Genomic DNA, 16279 nt, shown 5'->3' with positions numbered 1-16279 from the left:
GCGGGGGGGTTACACACAGCAAGGTTCAGACCAGAGACCCCAGGCTGGGCCCCTTTAACACAAAGATCAGAACTGATTTCACCAGTTCCAGGGCTAGAATCTACAGCAGCATGACTGATGTAATTATTGGGGATACTTATTTTGTAAAGAATTTGAATGTAATAATTAGAAAGAGTGCAGCAAAACCCCACGCAGGGAAATAAATAAATGGGATAAAAGCAAATAAAAGAACAGTGCAAACATACTAGCGGGTTAGAAATGCAAAAGCACTTAGCATATAAGGGGGAGGCAACATGACAATTACACTGAGATGGTATTTCAGAGTGGTAGTCTAACATTTTAACAAGGAAACTCTCCATCTCCAGTGTAATATATCACTGAGTAGGAATGGACTTTCATTTGACTTTAGTATCAGTGTCAGAAAGAATTTTATGTCAGGATTATATTCTCATTGTGAACCCCTTCCATGTTGTTCAGTGAGTAATCATTGCTTGAGTATCCATTTGCTCGGACACTCTGACCTCTCCAAAACCTGCTGCCACCAAATTACATTAATTGTTTAGATCTTCTAATAACAAGCAACCGGGACTGGCAACTGTATTTGACTTGCTGCTTCTTAAAGATCTCTGAAATTAATTTGATAAATGTTTTTACCCGTGAATTCAAATGAGTGTAGTTTTTGCTGATTTTGTGGAAGGCTCTAATTTAACATTAATCCAGTTTTCGTCCATCACAGAAAAAAATAAGCTGAAATAAACTCATAACATAACACAGAATGGGTTAAACTTCTTGACAGACAGCAGGTAAAATAAGTATTGAACAGGTCACCTTTTTACTGTAAGTAAATATGCACACACACATATATATATATATATACAATTTTCAACAGATGTCAGAAACAACCCATGCAACCCACACATGCAAAGAAATCAAACCTTAGATGTCCATAAATTAAGTTATGTGTGATAAAATGGAATGACACAGGGAAAAAGTATTGAACACATGAAGTAATAAAGGTGCGAGAAGGCACCAAAAGCCATGACACCAACTGAAATCAATCCTGCCCCTCGTCAATGCAAATTAATATCAGCTGGTTCAGTCCCAACTGATGGCCTATAAAAAGGTGTCACACAAGAAACATCTCATGATGGGTAAAAGCAGAGAACTCTCTCAAGACCGTCACAACCTTATTGTTGCAAAACATACTGATGGCATTCTAAACCTCTGACTGTTCCAGTGAGCATTGTTGGGGCCATAATCTAGAAGTGGAAACAACATCATTTCACCATAAACTGGCCTCGACTAGGTGCTCCTCGCAAGATTTCTGACAGAGGAGTCAAAAGAATTATCAGAAGAGTTGTCCAAGAGGCAAGGACCAGTTATGGAAAGCCTCAGAAAGACCTGGAATTAGCAGGTACAACCGTTTCAAAGAAAACAATAAGTGGCCTGTATGCACTCTCACCACGCAACACTCCATTGCTGAAGAAAAAACATGTTGAAGCTCGTTTAAAGTTTGCTGCACAACATTTAGACAAGCCTGTGGAATACTGGGAGAAAACAGTCTGGTCAGATGAGACCCCAAAAACACCAAACCAACAGTGACGTTTGGAGGTGGGAACATCACGGTGTGGGGCTGTTTTTCTGCATATGGCACTGCCAGACTAAATGTAATTGAAGGAAGGATGAATGGAAAAATGTACTGAGACATTCTTGTTAAAAATCTGCTGCCATCTACCAGGATGATGAAGATGAAACGATGGACATTTCAGGAAGACGACGATCCCAAACACACAACCAACGAAACTCTGACTTGGTTTCAGAGACCGAAAATAAAGCTGCTAGAATGGCCCAGCCAATCACCTGACTGGAATCCAATAGAAAATCTAAGGGGAGGACTAAAGATTAGAGTTCATAGAAGAGGCCCACAGAACCTTCAAGATTTGAAGAATGGGCCAAGATCACACCTGAGCAATGCATACAACTGCTTTCTCCATACAGGAGGTGTCTGTTATTAATGAAGGCTTTTCTACAAAGTATTAAATACATTTAAGTGTGTTCAATACTTATCCCTTTGTCATTCCATTTTATTGAGCGTAATTTATGGACATCTAAGGTTTGATTTCTTTGTATTTGTGGGTTGCATGGGTTGTTTCATGTTAGCAGCACGTTTAGAAATATATTAACTGACAAAAATGGTGACAGGCTCAATACTTATTTAGCCATATGTTTAATGGTTGACCCTATTGAAACTATTTGATGGATGTTGCAGGGTGACTAGACGCCCAGACAGGTCGCCCCTTATCAGGGACTGTACCCGATTTGGGCAACCTCTCTCTGATTTGAATGGGGGAGAAAAAAAGGTGTGCGCAGACTAAACTCCAGTTCTTATGTTGACCAGTTAAACTATCGTGCTGACGTTATTATTAGAAAGTTACGCAGCACCCGGAGAGAAAGTATGCTGCAGAATTGTTTACTCTTGGTTGCTGTGCTGCAGACCACAATGTGTTTTATATGGTGCCTGTTTTTTCCTTAAATTAGATCCAGAAGGTACTGTGAAAGGTTGGAACTCCACCTTGGTTTGGGACTACCAGTTTTGAAACTTGGCTACTAATTTTCTTTAATACGCATTGTCAAAATACATGAACATGTAATCGTCCCACAATATACATCTGTGGAGGGCAAACAATTTCCTACAGCTCAACCAGGACAAAACTGTGGTTTTAATTATTGGTCCTGCAAGCAAGAGACAGAAACACCTTCCAAAATTTCAAGGATTGAAACTACCACAGTGCATTATGAACTTGGGTGGTGTTCTTGACTCTGAGCTTGATTTTATTCAACATATCAGAAATATAACAAAAACAAACTTTTAGCATCTTGAAAAGATAGCCACAGTCCACCCACTTTTTCTCTCTCACCAGCATGGAGGTGCTGATGCATGCTTTTATTTCCAGTTGTTTAGATTACTGTAATATCGTGCTCTCTGGGATTCCCAAAAAGAGCATTTCACACCTTCAGCTTCTCCAGAATTCAGCTGCACGAGTGCTGACAAAAACCAGAGGGCGGGTGCACATTAGACCTGTTTTAGAACCGCTATTGGCTCCCTGTGCATTTCAGAATTGATTTTAAGGTTCTTTCATTAGTTTAAAAATGTCTAAACTGTCTTGGGCCTTTTTATTAATCAGAAATGTTTCTACACTTGTGAGGTCACCTGGTACTGGCATTTTAGCTGTCTCAAAGTTTAGGACAAAAACCTATGGTGAAGCATCGTTTCAATTCTGGAACAGCCTGCCGCACTGCCCCCAGGCCGCAGAGGCAATCAGTGCTCAGTGCTTTTAAAAGCCGGCTCAAGACCCAACTTTTTAAGGTAGCGTTTAACTAATCTTTTTTCTTCTCTCCAATGTTTTACCTCTTGATTGCTTTTCTTTTTAAATTTTTTTAGTATATCTTTTGGTTTTTATACCATTCTATATTATATGAAAATACTTAACTGATGAGTTCTTATTCTCTTATTATTAATTTTATCTTTAGTTCTATTCAGCTACAGTGTTTTCCTCATGGAGCCCATGGATCCCTCAGGGAGCTGTGTCTGGCCTAGTCGGTGGAGGGCCTTACTACCATGATGTGGATGGCACCATTTTGTGGCTGTAGGCGGGGATGCTCCTTGGTGTGGACGACTCCCTAAAAATGTGTTTCATCACCTGGCTCCTCAGTGCGCTGCCATTTTTACTAGTGCGTAACTGTGCACGCTGTATGTTTTTTATTTTTTTCTCTCGTTCCTTAGCTTTCTCTCTTTCTGTGTGTGTGTTTCTGCATGTTCTTTTTTTCTTCTTTTCCTTAACCTAAAGTTTGATTTGATTAGTAGCAATGACAGTTTGGTTATAACAGTGAACATAGTTAAAAGGTTAGCTAGCCAATCATTTGAGACAACCCTAAGCGAGCGAAGATAATTTAATTAGCAAGCTTATGGTAGCCATGACTAGCTAAGTCACAAGCTTGTTCAGTTGATAAAAGGCACAAATACGATGGTGATGCGGGTATTAGCCCATCGTGGTTAGCTAATAGCTGGACAAATAAATAACCTGAACTAAATGGATCATATTTGTTTTCCCAATACTATGACACTTGAACGTCAGCATTTATCTGTAGGCCTTGTTGGTTTCATTTTAATGAAATTACCCAGACTATCTCACACAGACACTGCTCAGTGCTCACTGCTAAGACGGAGAAATGGCTGCAAGCAGAAATATTATGGCAGCTAATAAGCAACTACATTTAAGCAAATGCAAACAAAAATATCTGATTGCACTACCTTGTGCTCTCATGGGGTATAAAAAATGTATCCTAAATTGATTTGAGAAAAACTACACCTAAATTATTTATCTTCACTGGCTAACCAGGCCCAGACTGTGTTTGCAAACCACTAGTAGCATTACTTTTAAATACTCAGTGGCCCAGGTGGGTAGAGTTCACAGCTTATTTGTACTCATGCATGACAGTTGTAAATCAGATGAATTATTTTTGTAAAATCCACCCATACTGAGCTCATGAAATTCTAAGAAGGTTTGCAAATCACCAGACTAAAACTAAACTGCATGAAAATGACTAAAATGTTGCCAAAATCAATCAACATTTTAGTCGGAGTATTAAAATAAATTCTAAAACTGCAGCCAAAATGAACACTGATGCAAAGCCAATGTTTTTGGTAAACGGGGTCTCACCTCTCCCTTTCTCCTCTGGGTGCACAAAGGGGTTGTGCAGGGAAACGGACATACAGGGAATGGTCAAAACACAAGGCCATCAAAAACACTCAGTGCTCATCATCATCAACACTCTGATTGGCAGGAGACCAGATGCTTTCTTGGTAAAGGGATATTCCATTTAAGTTCTATGGCTGTTATTTTTCTCTATTTCTAAAAATTTTAAAGTTTCTTTTTTCCAGATCTTAACTATTTTATGATGCAAGAAGTTAAATTATATGAAATTGTTTTGGTTTCGCAACATAAAAGTTCATTGATTGCTCAAGTGCTTTATCTCAAAAGATGCCATGGTTGGAAAGTTTGGTTTTCTTTATACATCGCTGTAGCTCTCAAAAGATATAGTCAGACAGGACGTCAGGTGAGTCCTTGCTGAAACCTAAATTTACACCCCAGACAACTTCCTCCCCCTCTCACCTCTGTGAATTCATTCCAGGCTCTGTCTGTGCACATTGACTGACTCAACCTGTAATATAGCCTGTGACACAGTAAACCACCATGGCAGAGCTCTGTGCTTTTGGAGTTAAAGGTAACACCATCAGATGGAGACAAGAAGCTTAGTTATCAATATAATTCAATGCTTCCTTTTAGGTGAATGGTGCTGGAAAATCCGGCTCAAAATAACGAGCAGATAAACAGATAAACAGTTATCAGTCCGGCGAAGGTTAAATATTCAAATCAAAGTCACCTTTTTCTGAAACAACTTACTGAAAATTATTCCTTTGATTTTCAGAGAAATCTTCCTTCAGCTGAAGGACTTGGTGAATTGTCAACCTTTTCCGCTGGATCAACACTAATGTAAGTGAAGAGACTTTATCTTGGTGTTTCCTTTATTTTGACCATGCCCTGTAAGATTTTATTGTTTCTAATCTATAGCTGGCTTTAATATTGTGCCTAAGGCAGAATTACTTTTTCTTTCTCCATTTGATTCCTGACTGGCTGTTCTATATATGGGTCCTTTCTGGAGCAGAGGAAAAGTGCAAAGTTAGTGCAGCAGCAGTGCAGCATGCATGAGGCCTTTTTACAGTGAATTCTTTAACACCAGTGCTGGGTCCAAGATATTACTTTTGAAATCAATAATAGTAGGAGGTTTTCTATTCTAATAATACATGAGCAAACATATATTTTTCATTACAGTTCTGTTGTCACATGCCAAATAGGAAAAAGATTCCATCAGTAACTGATCAGTTACTGATTGTTTACAACATAAACTGGGCCCAGTCCTGATGTTGTTTCACTGCTGTCTGTCACTGAGGCTCACCTCCCCTTCTCTCTTCTGGATGTCATCTGCTTTGTCTCCAGCATAAGCCGACTGCAGGCGGACAGCATCCTCCTGAAGCTGCCGCACCTGAGAAAGTATCCAGAGGAGCATGTTCATGTTGGTTTAAAACACACAGAGGGATGGCACAAACACTTGTGACTCGTTTGTGACGTTTATCCCGTACCTGTGTTCCCAAAGCCTGGATGTCATGCTCGAAGGTGGTGTGCATCCTCTGCAGGGTTTCCACTGTGTTCTGGTCCCGGCCCAGCTCCTCAGGAAGCTTCTTGTGTTTGTCCAGGATGCGGTTTAGGATCTCCTTTGCATCATGATAGAACTTGTGAAGTTCATAGGAGGCAGCAAGGATCTGCGTCCTGGTGTCAATGAGCTCGAGCAGGTCGGCCCAGGCCTCGTTCAGGCCGTCCTTCCACTCAGCGATGGTAGCAGCATCACCGTGACCAGTGTTAATCAGCTCATCCGCCAGCCGGTTGACAGAGTCCACACGCTCCTGGCCAATGTTCCCAGTGTCACGGGCAAATTCTCTGAAACGCTCCTGTAACATCTGATGAAGGGAATAACAAAAGATTCTTGTTTCTTCTAAATGCTAATTCTAAATCTGCTTCAACTAGATGAGCTCAGAGGAGAAATTAAAATGTATGGATGCATAAAGGCTGTTATGAAAAGACTGATGGTAAGAAATTATGTACTGACGGTGACATGCTCATAGTCCTGTCCCAGCTCATGCGATCCAGCGACCACCTCCCGCTCAGCAATCCACTGCTCCAGATCATCAACCTCCCTGTTGAGCTGGAATAGGCGGAAACGCTCGTCCAGCTTCCCCCGACGCTCCTCCGCCAGATCCTTAAGCCCTGCGTACAGTTTGTCCACCTGAGACTGACGCATCCCAATACGTTCGCTGCCAGAGGAGGAAGAGAGATATTCAGTCCAACATTTAAAAAAACATTTGGAGGTTTAAAATAAATGAATAAATCTTATGAAAAAAATACGAGAAAAACCTTTGACCTGTGATCCTTTCGCCCTCACCTGTCGGGATGTCCAGCAGCCACCAGGCCTCTGCTGGTGCTGGACAGCTGGTGGACGGTGTCAGCGTAATCCTCCACTGCCAGCTCCAGGATCTGATGTTTTTTCAGCATGGCCACTGAACTCTGCTCATCCTGAAACAGACAAAGTTCTCTGAGAAGCCACCAGAGGAGACTTGCATCATTAATAACATGAAGACAGAGGCAGAAACTCCAGAGAAAAATAATGAAGAGAAATGGCAGTGAGAAGCAATAGGGACAAGACTTTGATAAAGGCAGAGAGACAGGATGGAGGGATAGGCAAAAATTGGGGCCTGATATACAGGTATGATCAGCTTCTGCTTACAGGTCTTGACTCCGACATCGAATCTGACCTTTAAGCTGGAAGGTCAGAGACCAAGACTACTTGAAAATCAATGTCAAACCAAAACTACTGAACTGTCAAATTAAATACAAAAGAAACCATCTCATTTTCAGGCAGCTATCAAAGCACTGAAATATGTAGTGAGAACTGACCGGCAGATACAGCACAAACAAAATGGACATTCTTGATTTGGGAGGCAGGGACTCAGACCACAGACTGGATGTAAGAGTGTCGTTGTTATGCGGTATCCAGTAGCACAGCACAGTGCTTATTGCTGTTGCCTCACAACAAGAAGGTTGTAAATTTGGTTCCCGGACCTCTGGCCTTTCTGTTTGGAGTTTGCATGTTTTACTTACTAACTAACCCTAACCCTGTCATGCACGTGTAGTTTAGTTGGTCACTCTAAGTTGCCTGTAGGTCTGCGTGCGAGTAGTTGTTTGTCTCTGTGTGTTGGCCTGGGATGGACTGGTGACCTGTCTAGGTCGAGGGTGGACTGGGGTTGGCTCCAGCATGCCCCCGTGACCCAGAAACGGATAAATGGTAGAAGATGAACGAACGTTAATATCCAAGTGTGCCAACAACAGCTTGTAAGCACACAAGTGTGTGATCTCAGGCTGCATCCTGAAGGTCGAATTGTTGAATCGTCTGTCGGTGACTTGCCATTTGACTGACATTCTTTAAGTTGAACAGTGTTTTTTTCTTTTTTGACAGTCAGTAATACAGCACTACAATAAAAGGATAAAACAGATAGAAGCTTACAAAAAGGTATGGGGATAACGTTTCAATGAGGAATAATAAATAGGTTGAATCATAAATATATTTTTAATATTTCAGCCAGGCTAGTTGGTGCGCTCGGAAAAAAAAAAAAAAAAAGAAATTGTGTGACAACATGCGCTGGCAATGCTGTAAATTTATTATTTTGCAGTTTAATTTGACTAATAATTTACATATTGTTTTTAACGTTCAAACTGCAATAAAAAGTAGGCTGTAAGAGCTTTATTGAGAAACTAATATGTGCTGCCTGTCTTATTATTCTGACAAATCTATACGGTCGCCTCACAGTAATGTTAATGCGATTGCAATCGTCGATGAAATTAATGCCGACCGATTTTCTGAAAAATCCTTGCTTCTCTTTTCAAAAGGAAAAATTTGGCAACAAACTGACTTATCTTAATACCTTGATGACATGCAATGTCAACTTAAGCTTGTTAGCAAATATTTGTGCTAACGTAAGTGCGTTTAATTTGACATTATTGAGCTGATAATGCAATGATTGCAGACCTTGGGTCTGTCTTTTCAGTGTAGTTGTTACATTGACAGCTGGCATGTTACTGCTAATGATTTCAGGAAAACTTTGTGCCCAGTGCTAATGTTAGCACTGGGCACAGTGAAACATGTTACAAAAAAATAGCAAGTCCCGTACAGCGCTATCAACCCATGTCTGCCCACACGCTGCTCTATCATTAAGGCATCCTTAAACATCCTGTTTCCCCTGACCCTTGACCCCTCCCTCACCTTGGCTTTCTCCTCTGACATCATGTACAGCTCCTGCTCGCTCATCCAGGCCTCGGCCTCTGCAGCATCAAAGTAGTACTGTTGAGCCTCGTGAGCTTCACTGAGGCGGGAGTGACGCTTCTCTGTCTCCTTCCTGATCTGGTCCCATAGCGACTGGAGCTCGGAGAGACGCTGGCGAATTGGCTCAGAGGTTGGGCTTTCCTCCCTCAGGACGTGCTGACTGCGCTCGAAGATGTCGTCAAAGCGAGGCTGGTGGCCCTGGATCTCCTTCTGCAGAGTCTGTGACAGTCACAGATGTTTGGTCAGTGCACCATGTAACTTTGGCAATTGCTTGTCAGTGATTAAGGGGCACTTTAGCAGTTGCTTGCACCTTTCTCGTCAGTTTTTTTACTCTTCCCCATCAAGTATTAACTGTCACGATTCTTGGCCTGTTACTCAATTCATCTTAATTTCTTGAATTTCAAAAAATTCATTTGTTGATTAATTGTGTTTTCTCAGGCTCAAAATGTGGATTCTATCAATGAGGGATTAAACTGACATATAATGAAAATGTAGTCATTTACTTTCATAAAATACTTGTGTCTTGAGTGTGTTTGTGTAGCTGTGTACCTGGTTCTTTTTGATAAGCAGCTGCACAGTCTGTAGGTTGTGTCCATGGTCAGTTGATGTTGCCAGAGGCATCCTTTCATCAACCCAGAGCTAAAGACACACAAACAGCAAACTGACAACCTGTTTTTGGTTCTGTGCAGAACAATCATCATCATGTTAGTACCATTGCGTTCACTACTGAGACTGGAAAGGTGAAAAGCCAGTTCTGTTAGTTACAGTGTACCGTCCACCTGGTCTGTACTCAGAATTCCTATCAGAGATTTCTGAGTTTACATCAGAGTTAGTACAGATAAAATCATTATACTGGGAGATTTTAATTTACATGTTGATGTAGAAAGTGACAGCCTTAGTTCTGGGTTTCTTTCCCTACTAAACTCAATTATCTTTTCCCAGCATGTGAATGAACCCACTCACTTCTACAATCATATCCTCGATCTTGTTCTAACATATGGCATTGAAATTGACAAGCGAACAATTCTTCCCCAAAACTCTCTCCTGTCTGACCATTACCTTATTACATTTGAGTTTACTTTAATGGGCTCCACAGCATTGAGGAATAAATTCAGCTATAGAAGATGTTTATCTGAAGCTGCTGTGGCTAAATTTAAAGAGAACATTTGGTCATCATTCCCAACAATGCCATATCTAAATTCAAATGAGGATTTCTCCCAAACGCAGGTTGATGACCTTGTGACTAGCACTATGGCCACACTGCATTCGAATCTCGAATGCCGCCCCTCTCAAAAAGAAAGTAATCAAACACAGGAAGCTGGCTCTCTGGTATGTTCTCAAATTTGCGCCTTAAAGCAGACATCAAGGAAATTAGAAAGAAATTGGCGTTCCAGTAAGTCAGAAGAGTCTCACAGAGCCTGGAAAGATATAAAAAAGCTCTTTGCAGTGCTAGAAGTTCATATTACTCAGCACTCATAGAAAAAAACAAGAACAACCCCAGGTTTCTCTTCAGCACTGTAGCCAGGCTGACAGAGAGCCATAGCTCAGTTGAACCAGTGATCCCCTTAGCTCTAAGCAGTGATGATTTTATTAACTTTTTTCAGATGAAATTCTCATAATCAGAGAAGAAATCCATCAGCTCTTACTTACATTAGACAATAATCTCCTACTGAATACAGCAACTCCTGAATCAACTGTAACGCCTCTTTTACATCTGGAGTCATTCTCACCTCTGAATCTCTCAGCTAGCTTCTATAGTTTCATCATCCAGATCTTCAACCTGTCTATTAGACCCAGTACCTACTAGAATCTTTAAAGAGATTTTCTATGAAATTAAGCCGTTCATCTTATATCTGATTAATTTGACCTTATCTTTGGGTTATGTACCTCACCAATCCTCTTCACGCTTTATCTGCTTCCTTTAGGCAACATTATCAGGAAACACAGCATCAGTTTCCACTGTTATGCAGACGACACGCAGCTGTATTTATTAATGAAGCCAAATTAAGTCACTCAGATAGTCAGACTGCAGACATGTCTTGAAGACATAAAAGTCTGGATGACTGGAAATTTTTTACTTCTCAACTCTGAAAAAACAGAAGTTATTGTACTCGGTCCTAAGCACCTCCGAAAAATACTAATCTAATCATCTCGTCAGTCTGGACGGCATCACTTTGGCTTCCAGCTCCACTGTAAGAAACCTTGGAGTAACCTTTGACCAGGACATTTCCTTTGTCCCTCACATAAATCAAGTCAGTAGGGCAGCTTTCTTCCACCTGAGAAACATTAGGAAAATCAGAAACATCCTTTCTCAGGATGATGCAGAAAAACTAGTCCATGCATTTGTAACTTCTAGGCTGGACTACTGTAACTCATTACTATCTGGATGTCCAAACAAATCTCTAAAAGGCCTTCAGTTAATTCAGAACGCTGCTGCATGAATATTAACAGGAACTAGGAAAAGAGATCACATCTCTCCTGTTAGCTGCTCTTCGTTGGCTGCCAGTAAAATACAGAGTAGAATTTTAAATCCTTCTTTTAACGTATAAAGCTCTTAATGGCCAAGCTCCATCATATCTCAGAGAGCTCATAGTTCCTTACTGTCCTAGCAGGCCACTCCGCTCTCTAGATGGAGGTTTACTTGTGGCTCCTAGAGTCTCCAAGAGTAAATCTGGAGGCAGATCGTTCAGTTATCAGGCTCCTCTTCTATGGAACCAACTTCCAGTATCGGTCCGGGGGGCGGACTCTTTAGCAATTTTCAAGATCAGGCTTAAAACCTTTCTGTATGACAGAGCTTATAGTTAAAAAGTTAAAGTCCTCTACTTAGCTATGCTGCTGTAGGCCGAGGCTGTTGGGGGAAGGACTGAGCGTCTCTCTCTCTCTTCCTCCCTCTCCTTTCTCCCCCTTGCATGCACTAACATAACATTAACTATGTCTCTTCGAAGTCCCAGTTTTAACCACGTGTTACTGTTTATTAACCATGTTTTCCCCAAAGTCTGTGTCTCTCCCAGTTCTTCTCCCCTCTCTCCCTGTCCTCATCCTGCAGGTGGTGATTCATCGCTACCCCATGTTCCTGCAATGCTGCAGAATTTCATGTAGCATCATATGTTCCTGTTACACCTGTATTGAATATCCTCTCCTTCTGTTCTTGTTCTCTCCCACTCTCAACCCAACCGGTCGAGGCAGATGCCCCCCCCTTGAGCCTGGTTCTGCTGAGGTTTCTGCCTCTTAAAGGAAGTTTTTCCTTGCCACTGTCCCCAAGTGCTTGCTCATCGGGGGATCTGTTGGGTCTCTTTAAATCATTTTATAAAGACTTTGGTCTAGACCTGCTCTATATGTAAAATGCCTTGATGATTTGGCTGACTGTGGTTCTCACTGTAATCCTGTCTTTGTACTGCGCACAGCACAATCTTGGTTCCTTTTTCAAGCATGTTTTTTGATAAATGGAAGTGCTTCTGTGAAATTAGTCTCATTCTGGTCAGCAGTAAAACACGCTTTACTTCTTGTTCTGTGTCTCTCCTGATCACAAGCACACGGCTCTACTTACGATCTCGTCCTCCACATCCCTGTTGAATTGGTGTATCTCTCTGGAGGCCATGAGGTTGTCTCGTCTCTTCTGCAGCGGTGCCTGCAGAGACCCGAACTTCTGCTCCACACTGATCCTCTGGCAGTCCACCTCCTCTGAGCCTTTCCCCTCCTGACTGAGGGCCTGTGACTGGCTCTGGAGCTCCTCCACCTCCTTCTGACGCACCTCCACCTGGCTCTCCAGGATCTATTGGGGGGAGGACAAATAAAATCAAAATAAGCTACAACAAATAAATCTGATGAGGGATTTGAATATAAAAGGTAAATTTATTCAAATGATAAATATGTAAGATGAGCACTCAATGAAGAGAATTACCTCTTAAAAAATCTAATTCAAGAAATGCTGATAAAAATGCTTTGGAAAGGAGCAAATAGAGAGGAAAAAATGTCAAAACGTTAATTAAAAAAATCTGTAAATAATTTGATATGTAAGAAAAGGACATTATTTTTCCCAGTTTCTCCACCCTATTCAAACCCCTGTTAACTCCTCTAAAATAACATCTGGTCTAAAAGAGGAAATTGAGGGAGAAGTCATCTCTAACTGCCAGAGATGGTAACAACAGACTGAGAAGGCATCAGAGAAACACAAAAAACTGACAAGAACACACAGGGATTAAATTAAGCATCTCTCTCTCTCTGCTAATGACCTCCCTCTAACAGTTCATCACTCACTCACTGTCCTACACATACACAAACCTGGAGAGAAGACAGATGATAAGAGAAGCTGCTCTAATAGCTGAAATACCAATGTCATTCTTCAGACAGCTTCATACTCTCCAGCTCTGGCTTAGCTTACTTGTGAATACATACGCACACAATCGCACACACACTGAACATTAGACACAGCACTGGCTCGTAGCAAATCAGATGAAAGATTACATAACTGCTGTTTGAGTGGAGTGTGCGTGTGCACAGCTAAGACTTCTTCAATGTAGTATACAAGTGTATGTATTATATAAAGGGAGGTTTGATTATTCTCTTTTTACTTGACTGTGAAAACATCACCAATTTTTTCTTTCTATAAATTCTATGGACAAACTGCATAAACACAGTTGGGACTGACTGACCTTAACTGGAGAGCTCTTTTACACTAACACTGGTCACACACTCAAACATCAGTGCCCTCCCTGACTTCACACCTGCTGCTTCTTGAGTAGGATGTTGACGGAGGTGAGGTCTTTGCCGTAGTCGTCGGACTGCAGCTGCGCCTCCAGGCTGGCCAGCCACTTGTCCAAGTCGGCGCAGCTTTGGGTGAATAACTCAGCTTTGTTGGCGTCAAACAGACACTTGGCTTTGGTCTGGGTAGTCGACTCGAGGTCTTCCCACATGGTCTTCAGGGACGCCAGCTTTTCTTTAACCATGGCCTCTGTCTCTGGCTTCTCTGCCATCAGCGTCTGCCCATCCTGGAGGACAGAGTTTGTTTTAAATGCTTTGTAGTTCACTCAGAGTCTCACTTCAACTTAGATACTAAACAATAACTTGTGCCCACAGAACCTGCAAAAGGAACTAAAACCAGTGTGTTGGACTCAGATAGATTGGGGGGGGGGGCTCTTTGAAGTAGAGGATATTTTCTACAGCTATAACTTCTGTTAGGAAGATGATCAACTGTAAAATTATGGAAGCACATCCCACCTTAGATATTCAGAAATACCAGCTCTGTTAGGAATAGGCTTACTTTGTCGATCTTGTCCAGCCACTCCTTGTTGGACTGCAGCTCGGCCATGAAGGCTTGGTGTTTGAGCCACTTGCTGTGGAGGTTTCTGGCCTCATCATACGACATGTCCTGAGCCGTCAGCATCTTCTCATTGATCCACAGGGACAACTGCAGCGACAACAGAGAATGAGTTCAGTTTAAACCTACAGTCCCTGAGTCCCTGAGTTAGAGTTTGTGGTTATAATCTGTGGGTCACCTCCTGACAGTCCTGCAGAAACTTCTGCAAGTCTCTGTTGTCCTTCAGCCTCATCAGCAGGTCACTGGCAGCAGCTCGGTTCTTCTTGTGTCTAAAGAGCAAAAAGGATGTTCAGGAAATGAATGAACTAGGCCCAGACTTTTCTGCAGAATTAGATAGATACTACTCTTAGAGCCTGAATCAAAGGATTTGACTTAGTCCACAGACTCGTCTGCTAAAAGTCTCGGCCTTGTTTCTACACCCTTTCAACCTGCTGTCAGCAGTTAAAGTAATTCTTTCTTCTACCTTTGGTCAATTGAATCCACCTTCTCCTGGATGCGGTCTGCATTTATGTTGCCGTCAGCTACCAGGCGGCGGCCAGTGTCGACAACTCCGTTGATCTTCTCCTCATTGGCATCCATGGTGGTCATGAAGTCTTCCTGCTTCTTGATGGCAGCTTCAGCCCCCTCCAGGGTGGTGGGCATTTCAGTATGAGCCAGGACGTATTCCTGAAAAAAAGAGCACAGAGGGAACTGTCCATGATAGATTGTTAAAAGTTAAAATTTTAACCACTTGATGAACACTAACTACCAACCAGCTATGACTTGTTGTTTTGCAGCATCTAGTTAGTAAATGGTGTGTTGGCCATTTTGATGCTTGAAGAAACTTTGGAGGAGAAGGTGGAGCAGAGGAGTGAGGGCTGGAACTGAACTGCTCTGTACTCTATTCTAACTGTTTGGTGCAGTATGTCAGTCACATAATAGCCACACCCCCTGACCCATCTCCTGCTTTATGGTGTATTTTCTTCCAAATGGGACCATAATTAAAAAAAAAAAAACAACATAATGTTGTATTGAAGACGTGAAGCTAGAGACTGAGACCATAAACTGATGTTGAAAACTTTTACTGAGCTAATAAATCAAGTTAGAATAGGAAACATTTTCACATAGACCTCAACACAGTCTGAGTGTAGTATGTAATCTGTAGTCTGTCCATTGTAGGACACAAACTACAGCTTATTGTTAATATTAGGTAGAGTATGTGTCCTATTAATCACTGAAGTGCTGCAGTCATTCTTGACTGCAGAAGCAGTGCTGTAATGAAGCCTTTCTACCACTTCATGGCAGCACTCATACTCAGACACCCAGTCCTGGAGCATTAGAGGACTGTAGAAGAAGACTGATGATCAATCACAAGCTCTCACAGCTCCGTATGGTGTGCTGTCTTCAAATGACTGACCAATATTTCATATGCTTAGCTATTTCCTTCATCATTTCAAAATACAAAGACAACTGTTGACTCTCCCAGCATGCACTGGGTAAGAGGTGGTGCACCCCCACAGTCTGTGTGTGTGACAGAGATGTGGTCTAATCCGCATGACCCTGGACTGTACAAACACCCAGTCAGGGTGAGCTGAGGGAACATTTCACTCTGTGGTCATCACATGACAAGAAACACACACATTCCAGCCCTATCTGAAACACACAGGGTTCAGTCCTTGTTCTAAATAACCTATGAGCCAACATATCATTGATCCTTGCTGACCTTTTGAGTGGATGCTGAGAATTCCTCAGGAAATAAACCAGCCGTCCTCTCCGGAGTTTGTTAAGAAGACCATTCACTTTTTGCTAATTTTTTAAAGGGCATCTGTCCATCTGATAGTCGGATGACAACCAACGTTGCAACCACGGTGAAGATGGAACAGGTCATTATTTTTTTGGATCTTAAGATGGCAGTTTCCTCTGGTTTACCGTTGTGCTAAGCTAGGCTAACCACCTCTTTCTACGCTGGACCTTCTATCGGACTTCACA

At 41.9% G+C, this 16279-nt stretch overlaps 1 protein-coding gene across 4 annotated transcripts in view; it reads right to left on the bottom strand.

Moving 5' to 3' along the window:
* Positions 1-16279, bottom strand: part of LOC115055881 (spectrin beta chain, non-erythrocytic 1-like) — a 115320-nt gene that overhangs the window by 12523 nt on the left and 86518 nt on the right. For all 4 annotated transcript variants that reach the window (XM_029521939.1, XM_029521938.1, XM_029521940.1 and 1 more), the window contains 11 exons: positions 14775-14977; positions 14490-14580; positions 14255-14401; positions 13719-13982; positions 12542-12766; positions 9544-9633; positions 8935-9213; positions 7060-7190; positions 6727-6931; positions 6203-6577; positions 6019-6105 (listed from right to left, as the gene is read on the bottom strand). In XM_029521939.1, the coding sequence (XP_029377799.1) occupies positions 6019-6105; positions 6203-6577; positions 6727-6931; positions 7060-7190; positions 8935-9213; positions 9544-9633; positions 12542-12766; positions 13719-13982; positions 14255-14401; positions 14490-14580; positions 14775-14977 (2097 nt within the window). The remainder of the gene's footprint in view (positions 1-6018; positions 6106-6202; positions 6578-6726; positions 6932-7059; positions 7191-8934; positions 9214-9543; positions 9634-12541; positions 12767-13718; positions 13983-14254; positions 14402-14489; positions 14581-14774; positions 14978-16279) is intronic.

Source organism: Echeneis naucrates, chromosome 15, assembly GCF_900963305.1.
Source record: "Echeneis naucrates chromosome 15, fEcheNa1.1, whole genome shotgun sequence".
NCBI lineage: Eukaryota > Metazoa > Chordata > Actinopteri > Carangiformes > Echeneidae > Echeneis > Echeneis naucrates.
This window is presented reverse-complemented; position numbering and strand designations above follow the sequence as displayed.